This window comes from Macadamia integrifolia, chromosome 6 (assembly GCF_013358625.1).
Source record: "Macadamia integrifolia cultivar HAES 741 chromosome 6, SCU_Mint_v3, whole genome shotgun sequence".
In the NCBI taxonomy this organism is placed as follows: Eukaryota; Viridiplantae; Streptophyta; class Magnoliopsida; order Proteales; family Proteaceae; genus Macadamia; species Macadamia integrifolia.
In genome coordinates, this window is record NC_056562.1 from 40678465 (window position 1) to 40696631 (window position 18167).

Consider the following 18167-nt stretch of genomic DNA (forward strand, 5'->3'; position numbering starts at 1 on the left):
CTTGGACACAATTTTCCAAATGAGCTTTAGGATGCCCACAAAGTTGACCTATTTGATTCTTCTGATACCAAGACCTCCTTCAGTCTTGGATAGACATACATTTTGCCAAGACAGAGGATGAAGGAACTTGAAGGAGTGAGAACCCTTCCAGAGGAAGGAGCAGAAGAGACATTCAATGGATTTGATAGTAGAAGACGGAAGGACAAAAATCCCAGACCAATAGAGGTAGAGAGATTGGAGGACAGATCTTATTAGAATGACACGCCCAGCAGAGGAGAGAAGTTTTCCTTTCCAGAGTTGGAACCTCTTTCGAAGGAGATCAAGCATAAGAGAGCAATGATGGGCAGAGAATCTAGAGGAGATGAGAGGGAGGCCCAGATATTTGACAGGTAAAGAGCCCAAGGAGAAGCCAGTGATGCCGAGGAGATGGGATTTGGCCTCAGCAAAGACACCAAAGAGGAAGAGGTTAGATTTTAGAAGGTTTATGCGGAGGCTCGAGAGGGATTCAAAGGAGTGGAGGGAGGACATAATGGTAGTGAAAGAGAGGGGGTCAGCTTTAGAGAAGATCATAATGTCATCAGCAAACGCCAGGTAGGAGAGACAGAGGGATTAACATTTAGGGATAGGGGAGATGAGGTGGAGATCAGAGGCCGACTGGATGGAACAAGATAGGACTTCAAGAGATAGAGAGAAGAGAAATGGGGACAGAGGGCAACCTTGCCAAATACCACAACCTGAGGGAAAGTAACCAGCAGGACTACCATTGACTAAAACGGAGAATCAGGGGGAGGAGATACAAGAGTAGATCCAATGGACAAAGGAGGGAAGGACATCTAGAGCAGGACTTTAGCAATGAAATTCCAACTGATAGAATCAAAAGCCTTGTGGATATCAATTTTGAGGAGAGCAGAAGGTTAATGAGATTTTTGATCGAATCCCCTAACAATCTCATGGCAGAGAATGATATTTTCAACAATACTTCTACCAGCAATGAACTATTAGACCTTTTAATTAGGAACAAATCTATTTGACTACTATGATGCCCACTTTTTAAGGTAACTAAATGCTCCTCTCTTTTCAAAGTACGTATTTACAATAGTTAGATCAACCAGCAAAATCTAAAACTGAGATCCCTTCCTCATTCCTCTCTCCAGACCCATATCCTCTATGTACACCTTCATTAACCTCTACGATCCTTCCCAACATGTCCATTCAGATCACCACTATTATAAATTGATAATCTTTTTCTCCTTGACTAAAACGTTACACTAATCCATCCATGTTTCGCGAAATTGTAAGCTACTACTTTCATGATTTTATCCAATCCTATTTGAGGTGTGTAAGCGCCAATTATATTGACAACCTCTTTCTCAAATATAAGCTTGATGGATAGAATCTTATCTTTGAATCTTTTAACATCCACCACATCATTCTTTAAATCTTTATCCACTACTATGCCACTCCACTTCTATTATGTTTATCCCTCTTATACCAAAGTTTAAAATCGTCTAACTCCTTAGCTATTTTACCCATCCATCTAGTCTTTGAATATAGGCTACATTAATCCTTCTTCTCCTCATAACATCTATCAATTCTAGACTCCTATTAAAGATCCAATGTTCCAAGATGCTAATCTAATCCTACGCTTTTGGACTAGCTTCTTTACCTGCACTTGTCCATGGTGCAAGAATCCTTGCCTACTTGTCAACGCATCCGGGCACCGACTCGGTGCGTCGCTTATGGGGAATGCACTAGCTCCTTACAAGCTTATGTAGAAAACTCAAAAACAAATTTAAACACTAAAAGGGGGAGTCTAACCCAATTCTTAACTAACAAGGAAACATAAAGTTACTAGGAAACTGAAACTGATTCAAAAAATACTTTAACTAGACTAATTAAGTAAATCCAGTATTCCTAATTTCTACCCATATTTTAGGCCCTATTAAAGTGTTCCATTACAATGAAAAACCCATTCACCAAAGGCCTAACACATATACAACCCAACCCAAGTGAAAATTAGCCCAACTCTTTGTTTTATCTACATCAATTCTCCTTGTCTTGGAAAAAATTTAACCTCGAATTTTTCAATGACCAAGGGAAACATGAGAGTAAGAGCTTTCACCATTGTCAAACAAAACTCTTGTGATATAAGGACATTAGAAATAAAGCCTTCAACCTTGAGAGTTTTCTCTTAAAAGTAGTGAGGTGGAATCACAAACTGAATAAATGCTCCAACAGTAGAAATAGCATCAGGGGTGGTGACTGGCACAGCTTCATGTGAAGAGTACGCAAAGTTTTCCTAAATCAAGGCCTCATCTACTGCTTTAAATTTGTCTTCATTAACCTTTGTAATGCAATCCTCAACTTTGGTAACCTTCTCACAGAAGACTCAAGGTACAAGCTCTGCCTCTTCAAGAATAGCATCATGAGTACTAAAAATTTCTTGTGGAGTGCTCTCAACCACTACCTCATCTTCCATTGTTGCAGCTTTGTCTACTTTGATGTCTTCAACATAGACCTCTTCGGTAGAATCTTCTGCATGTTGACCTTCCATCTTTGAAGCCTCAAGCACTGCCTCTTCTTTATCATAATCATTTCAGCTTTATCTTCAACTTCAAGCTCATTTTCTTTAAGTGCTTCCTTTGATGGTGCAAAGTTGACAGTAATATGTGCATTAGCATTAGTAGTGTATGGCTTCCAACACTCTCCAACTTGTGAACTAAACTTTATATTAAATTAGTAGTTTATGGCTTCCAACACTCTCCAATTTGTGAACTAAACTTTACAAATGGTTACTTCAAGTTTTCTTTAGCTTTAAATGTCTATTGGTGATAATCTTGTCGAAGAGAGTTCAGTTGATCTTACAGTCGAGCCTTGAATTCCTGTGGTAAGTAATTTTTTTCATCTATTCACACGTAGTGCATGCTTTACCATGGTTTTCAAGGTTCTACCCATAGGTCCTCCACCACTCACATGCTGCACCAACATCATCTTCCTTGATTCAAAGAGTTCGAACCAGTTAAAATAATCATCCAGACTTATCAACCAATCTAGGTAAGGCTACATACACTTACCCCTCCCAGACCCTGCAGTAGCGGGAGCCTCGTGTACTGGGTTGTTCTTTTTTACTTACCAACCAATCATATTAAAATACCGGTGGATCATGTCTTCCATTGTATTCCTTAAGTTCAAGCTTGACATTTTGTGTGTCGTCAAAGCGTCGATGGGGTACACCATTATCACCATTAAAGTCCGCATGCAGTCCTTAAAAGTCGCCTGGACTGTATTACCATTGTGAATCTCTTATTGTGATTATTTGTTGTAGAATATGCCAGATATCTTGCCTCACCTTCAGGTGATGCATAACCGCCTTGTATAGGTGTTGGGTTTCAATTCTCCATTGCATGTAACCTTCCATTCATACTACTCTGGTTCTCATTCAGACTTCTCTAATAATAATTTAATTTGCTGGAAATCTCCAGTATCCTAGTCATAGGATTAGGTGGATCTAGAGTTCTTGAATTGTTCATTGCCATGGCTCTAATACCACTTAATGTAATATTGTAATTAAAGACTTAAAACAGTACCAAAACATAATATTTTTTCAGAGAATAAAGTCCAGATTATGGAGAAGTAACATAAATAAAAATCAGGATCACCAAGCAAATGTCAGAACATAGCCAGGGACAACTTCCCGGTTTTCTTTTAAGATAAGGGTTATGGGTATCAATCACTAGGAGTTGGGAGGAATAATACGAAACATAGATAGGAGTAATTTCAAGCATTGGATAGGTTATGTAGCATTTAGGTCAATAAACAAAGGGAACGATATCTAGATTCTTCAATTTCTGAATATTCATGTGCACAAAATTAAGTTCAAGGCTTGAGCACAGAATCTATTGCATAGCTAAGATCTTCCTTTCTGGGGTTGGATACCCAACCTTGGAGACACAATTTGATATCATCCCACAGACAGCTTAATTTATAATTAAGAAAGGGCTCTCTGAACCTAAGGCATTTTCTACGCCGAGACACAAATAATTAAATATTGTTTAATAATATTTTCTTCCTTTGAAAATATAAACTAAAATGACAATGTGTCTTGGAATAGGATGTGCCTTAGGCTCAAAGAATCCTTACCCTCTATAATTTTCTATTCATACCAAACACCAAAGGAGAAATTTTCCAAAAGCAAAAAAGAAATCACTAACAGCAGCCCTGAGAACATCGAATCTCATGGAGTGGTTAATCAGTCACTGGGATTCTGGACTGGAACCATCAAACTAAAGTTTTCACAAGTTTTTCAAGCTCAGAATCTGATGGTAGTAACTAGACAGACAACACATGTGAATTTGTATCATTAAACCGGGTGACGCAGAAAAACAAAAGCCAGGCACAGGAAAGTGACTCACAACGATATTTTCATTCAGGGTGTCCCTCTCCTCAAAAGTCTTGTCCAGCGTAATCTTACCCAGCTCACTTCGCATTGTTGTCTGAGCGAGCTGAATTACAGCAAAAATGGGATTTTCAACACCATATGATGCCAGAAATGGATCGACGATCTGCCAAGTAGACAACATCGTTTATTAGAATAAGCCGAGTTGAGCAGACCCACTTAGGAAAGTTTTTGAGAGGGGGAAGAAAATAGGGTACCTTGACATAAAGAACCCCATCTATCAAAATGCTGACATTATCCTTTGTAATAGCAGACTGGTCCGGAATTGGAATGGCCTCTTCCTTAAGGGAATGAACATATGCGATTCGATCAATAAACGGTATCAATATGTGAATACCTGAATCAAGGGTCTTCACATACTTGCCGAACCGTTCAACGACGTAAGCCTTCTTCTCGGGGACGATTCGGATGCCCCAGTTGGTGGGTGGCGTCATTTCATATCTGCTCTCTCAATCCCGTACAAAATTAGAAAGAATAGACGATGAACAGCGGAAGCAAGGCAACTTAAGACGAAGTAGTATACCAAAAAAAAAAAAAAAAAACCCAGAAGTAGAAGAAAAAAAAAAATTGGGATAGAAATCAGAGAATTAGAAAGAGAATAGCTGACCTTGCGCTGAGGTCGTCCCGATGACGGCGACCGCTGCCGAAATAACGGATAGAAGTGCCAAAAGGAATGGGGAGCTGAGATTGAGATTGAGATTGAGATTGAGAATGGGATTGGGATGGGGAGGTAGGTCGGCTCGAGAGCGGGGGCAATCTCCTGACAAGTAGTGACGATGAAGATGCGGATGAAAGCTCTCTAAAACCTCTCGCTACTTCGTGGAAGTCATTCGAAGATCTCAATGTGCTCCTGAAGGTGAGATTCATTTTCCACATTGCCAGCTTCTTTCCCTTCTTCCTTTCAGCCCTTTTTTTTTATGTTTCTTCTCCTATTTCTCCCGTTTCGGATTGTTGGAATATGAGCTCGCAAGGGATCCACTCGAGGTCGAGAGTCGGGACTCTCCCCCTTCTTATTGACTTTTTTCTGCACTTGGGCTCAAGGAGACGAGGGTTCTTCACTCGTGCCGTCTTGCGTACTGACTACTGAGATACAAAGATTCGACAAGCCCTGCCAAAACCTCCCTCGCTCGCTCTGTCTGTCTGCTTCTCTAACCAGTCCTTCCCCCTCTCTCCATTAAATTCTGCTTTAAATAAAACCCACTCAATATAGGGTAAGTATACTCTGACCGGGAGTGCGGCTCTACACTGTGGACAGGCATATCAATGCCTGTTATTTGCTTCAATCCAAGGGAATATGGAGGTCATTTTACAAGGAGGGAGAGAGAAATAGACACATGGGTGCTTGTGTGGGAACTACACTTTTGGACAGAAAAAATTTCGTTTCCATACACAATGAGAGAGTGCATAAGAGCATCAACATCAATGGGATTTATGATTTCACAAGGGGTGAGGTGGTAATTTTGCATGCCCCTATGGGCATAGGGGCCATGCAATCAAGTAGCTTTCATTTTTCCTTTTCATTTTGGAAATGTACTTTGTCTGGGAGCTTGGCTCCCACACCTGTGCATGACCAATTAGCACCCCCTTTTGGTTGAATATAATGAGGGAAGGAGGTCATTTTCTAGGGAGAAAAGAAACAGACATAAGAGCCACACTCCTAGATAGGAAACTTTCTCTCTCTTTTTTTTTTTTTTTTTTAGGAAAAAGATTCTCGAAGCCATTGTGGTAGGGTACACTAGCAAATCTCTGTATCTATCAATCTCATCCTTACATGAAAATGACCTTGTTGCCCTCCAATGTACGAAATCAATTTGTTGTACCTCATCAATGCGATCCTCTATGCCGCTTACTCAAATAACGCACTCTTTTTTTTTTCAAGGAAAAAGGTTCCCTGAGCATCTAGGGTTTGGGAACACTTACCCCTCTAATATGGCGACATGTGTCCGTATTGACTTGGATGACCGAGATCAAGGGAGAGAAGAAAGAGGGCAAACTAGGTTTGGATCTTCTCCTAAAGCCCAACCTGATCCAGATCCTCTCCAAATCCAAAGAGTGTAAATAGGTTTGTGTTATGCGGTTTCTCATGCACAAAGGCAACAACACAACTGCAAGGGGCCTTCATCTTCTCCGATGCCAGTGTAGTAAACTTCTCCTATGGTAGTTTGTACTCCATCTCGATCAGAATTTCCTGCTTCAAAGTTTGGATTTTGATTTGTTTCATTTCCTTAATTTTGGATTATGTATTGAGTCGTGACGATCTTCGGTTTGGTTTTTTTGCAAACTTTATTCATTTTTCCTCCTTTTTTTCTCTCAATTTATTAAATCTAAATTTTTGATTTATTTAAGTGGAGTTTAATCAAATTCGTTTGAATTGGGATCTTGGTTTCTAAGATTCTTGAATTTGGGATCGTTCTCTCCTTCTCTCTCTCTCTCTCTCTCTCTCTCTCTCTCTCTCTCTCTCTCTCTCTCTCTCTCTCTCTCTCTCTCTCTCTCTCTCTCTCTCTCTCTCTCTCTCTCTCTCTCTATGTATTCCCTTTGTCTCCTTTCTCTTTAGGATTTTGATTTCTCTTCCATTTTTCAATTTTTCATTTTCTCAAGAATAAAGGTTTGGGTTATGGAGAGAGAGAATTGATTCTTCTTGGTGGTTTCTTGAGTTAATCTGAAGGATCTTAACTCTACCAACCAGATCAGATCTGTCTACTATGACCTGGCGAACAAACCTTTAGAGCCTTAGCAAAGCGACATCAAGAATATCAGGCTTGTTGGTCATAGCAGGCACGATTACACAGTTGTTGTTGGAGAAGTCATCCATCTCCGTCAACAAGTGGTTAATGGTGTGCTCCCTCTCATCATTCCCACCACTGAGCCCAACCCCATTCTACCTTCCCACTTCGTCGATCTCATCAGTAAACACTGTACAAGGCCCCTTCGACTTTGCCTTCTCGAACAGATCCCGAACCCTCGACGCCTCAACACCCACAAATAGATCCACGAACTCCGATGTTGCACACGATATGAAGGGTACCTCAACTTCTCCAGCAACGGCCTAGATAAGAGTGTCTTTCTGGTCCCAAGAGGTCCCACCAAGAGGCAACCTTTGGGGATTTTGGCTCCAAGAGCGGTATACTTGTATGGATTCTTCAGGAAATTGACCACTTCCTGCAATTCCAATTTCGCTTGGTCGGCACCAGAAACATTGGCGAAAGTGACTCCGATGTCAGAAACCTTCTGGAATTTGGATTTGGAACGGCCAAAATTCATGGGACCGCTGACCCTGCCAGGTCCACCAAGGCCTCCCTGGGCTTTGCAAAACAAGAAGAACAATTCGGGAAAGACGAGGAAGGGGAACAACATATTCCCAATGAAATTGAAGAGGCCATTTTCAAAGTTCATGGCAATGATGTCCATGAGGTCAGAATCATTGCAGACCTTTGCTGTAGAATGAAGATATGTTCGAGTTGGGTTTTAGGGCAGTGTTGTTTTTTGAATTGGAGATGAATGGAATCGGGTTGGGTTTTAGGAGAGGATCCAGAGCCAATTTACCCTCTTTCTTATCTTCCCTAATCTTGGCCGTCCATGTTAACATGGACACGTATCATCAGATGGGAATTACAACTAATTGCACATGTTATGAATTGGAGAGGATTTGGATCCACTGAAACTATAGTAGAGCGACAATTCAGGTAGTAAAATCATAATCCTTTAAATTACAAAGGACGGGACCAAAGCACTTCACCCCTTGAGTATCAACAAATATGGGAGCATGATTTGACCCTATCGTTGGCTGCACAAAGATAATTGCCTCCCCAAGTCAACTCCTTATAGGAAGATTAGAAAATATCCGATATAATATAATCATGATATTGATCTTTTATTACTCCAAGTGTACACAAGATCGTGCGAGCCTAAGTCCAAAAGGTTATACGGCTCAATTGTTGCTATTAAATTCAACAAAACCCTCACAACTTAGAAATTTTTCCTGCTTTTTTCATGTCATGACAAGCAGGAATTAAAGTCATCAAAACAAATCCAATTATCAATTGTCTCACTTCCCAAAGCAATAAGTTTATTCCAAGCATGTTGCTAAAGAGATTTATCTAGGTCACCATAAACATATGAAAATTGAAAGGGAGGGAGTTTAGGACGTCTCTTTCTTTGATGGAGGCCGATGTTGCTACTGCTTCTACCCTGGATGCTCCGGGAGTTACTGGCAATTAGGATCCATGGGTTTTGGAAGGCAACGGGCTTCTACATCAAGGAATTTTGGATCCCTTTCTTCTGGCAGAGGCTCACCTGATTCCATAAAGAAATCATTCCTCCTCAATGGTTGCGGCAGATTCTTCACCTTGAAGGGATGCGACTAGTGTTAGGCCTCACTCTAGGCCCCTCTCGTATGCAGCGACTGTAGGTGGTGCATCTGCTATGGACAATGCTGGTATTCCTTCTGTTGACAACCTCCCCTCCCCCACGAGGGTGGGAAACCTTACTAGTACTCAGATCCCACAAATTGCACACGTGAGACAGCTTCAGAAGCATAAGTTTGCTCTCCTGGGACGGGTCAACTTTAGGACTATCATTATGGATTCACTTTGCTCGATTGTACAATCTACTTGGGCTCTCAAGGAAGAGAGTAATGAATTCAATTCCTCTTCATGATTTCTCTATATATCTGTGGCCTGCTTCAGCCACTGTGAAGATGGAACTATGGATCAGAAACTTCATTTGGAGTGGGGATATTTCTTTTCATAAGGCTATTACAGCTAAATGGAAGAATGTCTGCAAGCCAAAGGAGGAAGGTGGTTTAGGTATTCGTCATCTCAGAGAGGTCAATCTTGCTCTTCTTGCCAAGCTGTGCTGGTTCATCAAATTAATCAATCAGTTTTTGCTTCTTTTTGTCGTTTTATGTCTGCTAATGGTAACCTTAAAAGGTATGGTCCTTCATCTTCTATTTTTCCTGGAATAAGGTAGGTATGGGATTTTGTTTATAAATCAGAAAGATGGATAGTGGGAAATGGAACTTCCATAAAGTTTTGGTATGACCAATGGATTGAAAATAATAGAATTATTGATGCTATTGATAATGTAAATATGGTTCGTCAAGATCTATCTGCCTTGGTTTCAGATTTCATTGTTGATGATAAATGGGAGTTGCCACAAGTGGATTCTCCTTTAATGCAAAACATTTGTGATCAAATTTCTTCTATCAACCTTTCAACAGTTTTGGTTGAAGACAAGCGTGTTTGGACTTTAACTGAATCAAGAAAATTTTTAGCTAAATCATCCTAGGAGAAGTTAAGAAATAAAAACCTAGTTAAGGGATGGTAGCGGCAGGGTTGGCTAAGGGCTTTCAACCGAGGCACTCTATTTTCAGTTGGCGATTTATTCATGGGTGCTTGCCAACTGATGATATAATTTCCAAGAGATCTATTCCTATGGCTTCAAGATGTAACCTTTGCCACATGCATGAAGAATCACTCATCCATCTCTTCCTACAATGTGAATATTCTGTGCATCTATGGTCTTCCTTCTTGACTATTTTTGACCTGCGCTGGGAGGGCTTTCCTTCTATTGAAAATCTATTTTCATGGTTCAAAAGGAAAGAGAATGTTATTCATTGTAGTAAGATCTGGATGCCTCTTCGCATAATTATTCGGTTCCATATATGGGCTGAGAGAAACAAAAGAAGGTTTGATAATCGGAGTTGGTCGACAAACTTTGTGGTACATTATATAATGAAAGACATTAAAGATTTATCCTTCCTTGTTCCTGTGCATATCAAGTCAATGGCTGATCTCCTCATTTCAAAGAAGTTTGATATTCATAGTTCTACAAGGGCAGCATCAAATCACATATTGGAATTAACTTGGGAGGCGCCTCTAAGGGGTGTCTGGAAACTGAATATAGATGGATGCTCTATAGGGAATTCAGGTAGCTCATGCACAGGTGGTATTCTACACAGTGCAACTTTTCAGATGGGTTGTTATGCGATCTATGAGGGAATTGGAACTAACTTCATGGCTGAATTTGCTGCTTTCTTCCATGGAATACACCGAGCATCTTTGAAGGAAATCACGAATTTGTGGATAGAATGTGATTCTCAGGCTGTTGTTTCTTGCATTAAAAGACAGAACATTCCATGGTGCTTTTTACAAATATGGTGGTACTACAAAGGTTACTTGGACAGCATAACTTGGACTATATCTCATTGCTATCAGGAAATAAATACTATAGCGGACAAGCTAGCCAAGCATGCTGCTATTTCTCGTACTTCTAAGATTTGGAATGCTTCCCCGTCTTTTATAAATTATGAGCTTGATTGGGACCTTCAACATAGGTCTAGATTTCGTTTTATGTAATTTCCATTGTCTTCCTTGCTTTGCATCTCTTTTCTGATGATGGCCATGTCGTAGGTGGAAAAGAGGTTTGAAGGGTATTTGTATCTTTATATTTGATGATTATTAATATACTTTTGCTGACCTTTAGCAAAAAAAATTATCATGCCCATGGCGAACATCAACTATGACACTTTGGTTCCACATTAAACAAAGGCCGTCAAATTTAACCAATGACATCCACTGACTAAAGGGAGGACAACGCGTAAGCTGGCCAGACACCTTGGTTAACAAAAGAAAAAACTAAAAGGAGGACATCTTCAACATTCGATGAATCTTCTCTAGTTTCCTAAAAGTGCTCTTGGTCTCCAACCAAAAAAAAAAACAAAAAACAAAAAACAAAAAACAAAAAGATCATATAATCTATCAATAGGAGAGAGAATGAATAAAGCACGAATTGTCAAGGGCTCCCCAAACCCTAACAATTCCAACTGAGAAGCTTCATGAATGCTAGTGGGGCTGAACATCCCCTACTGGCAAGGGATTTTGTAATAAAAAAATTATCGCTAGTGATAAAAGAAGGTGCAGTGGTAGATAACTTTGATCATTGGGTTGCATATTGCATGGAGCCTTGGGATTGGTAAGGATTAATGATAAGATCGGTATGCGGTGAAGATAAGTCATACATCATTAGGTCGGGTAGTGATGTTGGTTGCACAGGATGGGTCTCAGGTTGGGGTTGCGGCAAAACATTTGGGGTTAGATTTGGGTTTTTGGTTTGGGTTGTCTATGTTGACAATAATGAACAACATCATAGGCAAACCATATTGCTCTACAAGAATTTGGACATGTTTTTTTTTTTATTTTTTATGGTGGATTATATATCTTGGACTTAAAATGAGTTATGGAATGCATATGCATTAATATTAATGATGGATATTATCATTGTTTTGAACATTAGATCTAGTTATTCATGTAACAATTTTATAATTTATATGAGTATATTGTCATTTTTTTGTCCCTTAATCTGTACGTTTATAATCCGTGTCGACTATTTTCTATTTTTATTTTTCACCCTTTTAAAACTATAATGTCCATTTCCATTTTTTTAGCCTTCCCTGAATTTTCTAACTATATTTGAGAGCACCTAATCATCATTAATGTGCAAAGCGATGAAATAGGCTATCCACACTACACAAGTAATAATAACGAAAAAATAGAATTAAATCAATTTAATAATTAAACAATTAAGGCCTTTTTTTTGGTACACAAAATTAAGGCAAGAGCATACCGCATGAGACGTGACATGTTCAAACTTCAAATGGGTTAATTTCAAAGAATTTATTGCCCTCCTTATAAAAATTCGAAATAACAAGCTTCAATCATTAAAAATAAATAAATAAAATGCTTCACTGTGGAATTCTCCAAGGCTCAAGGTGAGTCCGAATCAAGTCCTAACACAAGGACCATCCTAATTGTTCTAATACATTTGCTACACAACACGTGTCCAATAAGAGACTGAGAATGGAGTCGTTCTGGGGTCTCTTTGGCATAGTTTATATTTATATTTTTTATCTATTCATGAACAATCATGGGTTATTAACAGTAATTGTTTGGTTACTATTACACATAATAGATTATATAATAAAAAAAAATAGGTATGGTATGCCTGGTGTATAATATATTATGTAACATTGAGTATTTTATTCCCTAGTTTTGTTATATCCCCTTATGTCGGTGTTTTGATAGGTCTTGAGTTGGGGATTCTTCTCATTTTTTTCTTATAGTTTGTCTTCTCTTTTCTTTTCTTTTCTTTTAGGTTATTCACCATATATTATATATATTATATATATACAATATTTTCAGACCACACAACAATTTATAAAAAAAAAAAAAAAAAAAAAAAAAAAAAAAAAAAAAAAAAAAAAAAAAAAGTCCACACGTTAGAATTCTAACAAAAAATACTGTGACTGGTATTGCTATTGCAAAATTCAAAGTAGTGTATCTTTTGATACCACCATAAAGACATAGTGAGTGGTATTGCTATTGCTGGAAAACATCCATCTAATTTTACCCATAAAAAAAAAAAATGGAAATTATTACGAAAGAGACAACATCCTTACATTACTACCTATGATTTTTCATGATGTTTGGAAGTAATCATATGTCGGCATTATAAAATCAAAGAAAGCCACCAAGACTACGTAAGCAGTTACTGATAGGAAAGAAATTATAAACCACTGAAATTACTAATATCAGTTTTCTTACATTTGACAATTGTTGAGCCTATTACACAATATGGCTTTATTTCCTGCAAATACTACACTTCCATCCAAGGGGATTGATTAAAGATATTTAAGAGCAGTGGCAATTCTTTAGGATAACACACCTCCAAATCTTACAGATTTGCTTGTTGTGAAAAGAAATAATAAATATATGATGGGAAAATAATCCCATGGATATTAGATAACTTACAACATAAATTCCTCTTCAAGTAAGGATGTGAATTTGAAACTAAAACCATTTATGGAAACCAAACAGGATGTGAATTTGAAACTAAAACCATTTATCGAAACCAAACCGAGCAGTTTACACCGAAATCGCAAAATTGTTTAGTAAATGGTTCGGTTTTGGTTTCGAGTTTAAGACCGGTTAACTAAACGGGTTCGTTCGGTTTTAACTATTTAACCCGTTGATTTTAAATCGAATAGACATCGTAAAAATCGAACTGTTTAAACCGTCAAATCGACCCATTTATCCATATAGCAATTTAATAAAATAAGGGGTTAAATGATGTGTTTTCAATGCCTCACGCTCTTTAACTTTATAGCACTAACGATAAGTTGTGTTCATTAGTAGTTTGTTTGTATTTCACTTTCTCCATGTAATATTTTATTTTGCTAAGTTTTTTGGTTGTTTTAAGAAAACAAGATAAATTTAACTTAGGGAAGAATTAAGGATCATAGGGGATGTCCAACAGTCTATTTAATAATTTACTCATATTATGTAGTTATCAGCTTGTAAAAATCTCAAAAAAGTGAACCAAATGAGGTCAGACCTTGAAAGCATAGTCATAATAGTTAAACAAATGCTCAAGCGCTCCCCTATCTCTCACAAATGCATCATTCCTTGCCGTTCACTCTCTTTCCTTCTGATATACGGACCATAATCTATCCTCTTCCACCTTCACCTGAAAAAAGAAACCTACCCTCTCCCACACCACTATTGGCTGGGTGTGGTGATTCCTTATCATGTTGCGGGCATAACGATCCCTACTTGCCCTTCAATTATATATGAAGACACCAAAAAACCTAACTTTTGAGATCTTTCCATCACCTATTTGGTTATAAACTTAACCCAAACAAGACCACCATGCCCATTACCTTCCCAACGGAAAGGTGGAATATATATAGTAACATATGTAATTGATAGAAAGTGGGGGATATGGTACCTGTTTGTGGCTTCTCTGCTAGCTCCCTACACCTTGTCAATGTTGGTAATGGGCATATGTAATTGATAGAAACTTAAAGATATTGGAAGAAAGGATTTTTTTTTTTTTTTTTTTTGGTGATGTTGCAAGAGAGATTAAATTAGGCAAAATGAGGTACTATATTCTATATTGAAAATTTATGAGTGAGGGTTAAGGGATAGATATCAAGTTACAATAAGATAAGATTTTTGATTATTTAGGTAGAGATAGGAACGTGTAAGAGAGGAAGAGATAAATAATGGACTGTGAGATATTTCCAATAGAGTTGAGATTTTTATTTTTTTGGGTAGAGGAACGTGTAAGAGAGGGAGGGGGAGGGGGAGGGGAGAGAGAGAGAGATAAATAAGAAAAGTGAGATATTAAAGATAGAGATAGAACGTGTAAGAGAGAGAGAGAAACAAGGGATGTGAGATATTTTCAATATAGATACAATTTATTTTTTTGGTAGAGGAACGTGTAAGAGAGGGAGATAGAGAGTGAGAAATAAATAAGGGGAGACAACATCAGGCTTAGTGGTTTGTCTAATGCATAGGTATCCAGCAACAGATGTCTTTCTTTTTTTTTTTCTTTTTAAATGTCTAGCTCACAAAAAGCATTACAATCGGTAAGATACCTCAAATCAATATTGTAGAGATGCCAATGTGGGTGCAAAACCAGTCACCTATCATTTGAGCGAGGCCCAAGTAATAGGTAAACATAAATGCTAGAAAAAGGCATCCAAGCCATCTTTTAAAGTCCACAAATTTTGGAAATCAGCTTTAGATGCACTGACATGCAAACAGTAATGAAATTTTGGTAGTTACAATACAATGGGAAATTATAACACAATCTTTTGTAACTCCTCGGATGAGATGCAAAGAGCGTCGGCCATTTTCCAATTCAAATTAACGTCTTTGATGACAAAAGCTTCTTTCTCCTCCAATAGGAGTAAAGGATTATGTTTGACAATTAACATGAAAGCAGGATGCGAGGTAAAAATAAAGGAATCTGAAATTTTATAATTTGGAAATGAAACTCAAGGGCACTATCAAGATAAAATTTCCAAATAATAATGACAACAATGAGGAGCGACCTTGAGCACAAAAAACTGTGCCAGTCACATCGATAGGAACAACTCCCCCTTCTTTCATTTCTTCTACTTTGAATGTTGATGCTTCTTGTGTTTCTTTCTTTCATGTAATTTAAGCTTCGTTATTAATGAAAAAAAAAAGGTAAGATTCATTTGAAAAAAAAAACAGATGGGAAGGTGAAGCTCAGGAGAAATAGAAGTCCAACTGATCAGATATACAAACGATCAGCAGCACAGACTACAATGGTGAAGTGTTGGAGATAGAAGTGCCTTTCATTCTCATGGAGCTTATCCTACACTGATCTTACAAGGAGAATAAGGCGGAACACGTTTCGGCAATCTACTCCATTATGTATTCTTTATCCTATCTTAAGAGAAGAAATAAGGACAATTTTCATTCTTATGAGGCAAATAATCAACAAAGACCTTGATTATAATGTAAAGTAAGAGTGAAAGAAGTCGATAGAACTTACTATTGCTTTCGTTCTCATCCTCCTAGGGTCGGTAAATCAATTATGAAGTTACACAGTAAAAAGTTGTGACTTTTTAACTACAATATTGCTGCCATCAACACCTTAGTGTCCAAATTGCATCACGCATTGTCAAGATTACCATTACCATCAACTGCTATTACATGCATAACATCAAAGGAAGCACAACTTCAATTCATAAAATCAAGTGCGTTTGAGATTCCTTTGGTATAAAATAATTTCACACTCCATAGATAGGGTGAGAAGCATTATCTTACCTGTAAATAGTCATTTGTACAAGATCCAAATTAAGAACACGCCTTGGAAGCAATCCCAAGAAGTGAAATGAATTTGCACTGCTTTCACCTATGTATTTATCAACTATAGGATTCAACATAACCTAATAACAGATTAAATGGGTTGAGAAGTTCAATATCTAAAACCATTCTTAAGAATTCTTAAAAATGGATAACCGATTCTGATTACTCAAACCTTGCTTCTTTTTCGTTAGAAAGAATTGAGTTGATGATCAAGAATATGGAAACCCCAAAGAGACTACAAATTTTTCAGTATAAATTACAATTTTTCGTCGATGTAAATAAGCATGTACCTGCCCCAATCTTCTTTCTGATCTTTGAGTTTCTTTGGAGCTTTGTGTGAGAGAGAAAGAGAGGTAAAAAAATGAAAGAGTGGGAGGGAGAGAAAGAGTTTTAGTAAGAAAAGAAAAGCAAGAGCTTTAATTAAAAAAAGAAAGTGAATAAAATCTTGTGAGAGTGAGAGGGAAAAATAGGAAAGTGGATAATGGGCAAAATCATGTGAAAGTAGGGGAGAGAGAGAGAGAGAGAGAGAGAGAGAGATAAATAGTAATTAAGTATTATAAAAATAGAATAATATAAAGGGTACCAACAATTTAAGATAATAAAAGAAGAGTGGAAATAAAAGATAATGAAGAAGAAATGACAAAATTGCCAAGTGAAAGACTAGATAAATAGAATTTAAGTATTATAAAAATATAATAATACAAAGGGTACCAACAATTTAAGAAAATAAAAGAAGAGTGGAAATAAAAGATAATGAAGAAGAAAGGACAAAATTGTTAAGTGAAAGATTTGCTACTTCGTGCTTTTATATAATAGTATAGCATATAGTATACTATAGTAGAGTATGATAGTATTATAGTATGATACGGGACATGAGAGGGAGAGAGACAAGAAGACCCATCTGTGGGTTGCTCAGATGGTTAGGGCGAATGGGGGATTGTGTGGATAGGCGCACGGTTCGAGGTTCGATTCCCTATCTGTGCATATATTATTTAAGTGGAGACCATGGCGGTGGATTGTTGCACTAGTCTTCCTGAGGATTAGTCGAGGTGGGCGTAAGCTGGCTCGGACACCTTGGTTTAAGAAAAAAAAAAGGTGATTTACAGTGCCACCCCCTGGATAATGCTAGTATTATAGGAACACCCCATCTCTTTCACCAAATTACTCAGACCCCCTACTGTCAGTCTCTGACTCTCTGTTAAGTGATGCTATGAAATGACACTTTAGCTCTTATGAGTAAAACACCCTTACCTCATTATCCCAAAATTACCCCTTTCTTCACATGTATACCATTCCATTATCTCCTTATCACTTTCTCTCCTTATATCCTTCTCTCCCTACCTGCGACTTGTGATTTAGACGAGGTGTACATCGCTAACCACTACAGGCTTATAAGGGAACCCACCAAAAACTACTAAAGAATGAGTTTGTTTAATCAAAGTAACATCATCACAACAAGTTGTAATGGCAACAGAGAGAGTGAAGCCGTCTAAGTCAAGACCCATATCACGCTTTAGTAAACAGCTATAGTGCATGTGAGGTCTCTCCACAGTCGGCGTAAGCAGAGATGAGAGTGTTGTAAGAGATGAGGTTAGGTACGGGAATTTGATCGAACAACTGGCGGGCAAGGTGGATTTGTGACTCTTTGGTGTAAGCTGAGATTATGGCATTGAAAGAGAAGACATTTGGTTGAGGTGTCGAGGTGTTGAAGATCGTCGGCACGAGGTGGTAGTGAAAATGAAAATTCAATTCCATTTTATCTTATTTTGTGTGTGGGAGTTCTGAGGAGTTGGTAAAGCATACAAAGATGAAGAAAGAGATGAGATACGTTTCCATTTATAAGGTCATTGTCGTGAAAATATACGGCTTGATATTGTACGGGATGATGCCATTAAAACGAGAAAGAGAGAGTTGGCTTGTGTAGAAAAGCAAATGCACATAGAAGAAAAGGAGATAGAGAGAGAGAACACTTAAAACAGAGAACAGAGAACAGAGAAAAAAAAAACACTAATTGATGAGCTTCCTCATTG

The 18167-nt window shown here is 38.0% G+C and overlaps 2 protein-coding genes across 4 annotated transcripts in view; one reads left to right on the plus strand and one right to left on the minus strand.

Moving 5' to 3' along the window:
- The window catches only part of LOC122081736 (stomatin-like protein 2, mitochondrial), a 63428-nt gene extending 57767 nt beyond the window's left edge, over positions 1–5661 (minus strand). Inside the window, exons 1-3 of one of the 3 annotated variants that reach the window (XM_042648964.1) lie at positions 5064–5653; positions 4654–4897; positions 4413–4562 (exon numbers count right to left, since the gene is read on the minus strand). In XM_042648964.1, the coding sequence (XP_042504898.1) occupies positions 4413–4562; positions 4654–4897; positions 5064–5332 (663 nt within the window). In that variant the 5' untranslated portion in view covers positions 5333–5653. Of the gene's footprint in view, positions 1–4412; positions 4563–4653; positions 4898–5063 lie in introns of all 3 variants that reach the window. The other 2 variants (XM_042648965.1, XM_042648967.1) reach the window with 2 other exon arrangements.
- A 4527-nt stretch (positions 5662–10188) lies between these two features.
- Positions 10189–10812, plus strand: LOC122082303. The gene has a single exon (XM_042649762.1). It carries the CDS (start codon positions 10189–10191, stop codon positions 10810–10812), a length of 624 nt encoding a protein of 207 aa, XP_042505696.1.
- Positions 10813–18167: the final 7355 nt, after the last annotated feature.

Coding starts and splice junctions, on each gene's coding strand:
- LOC122082303 (XM_042649762.1), top strand. CDS start 10,189: ATGAAAGACATTAAAGATTTATCCTTCCTTGTTCCTGTGCATATCAAG.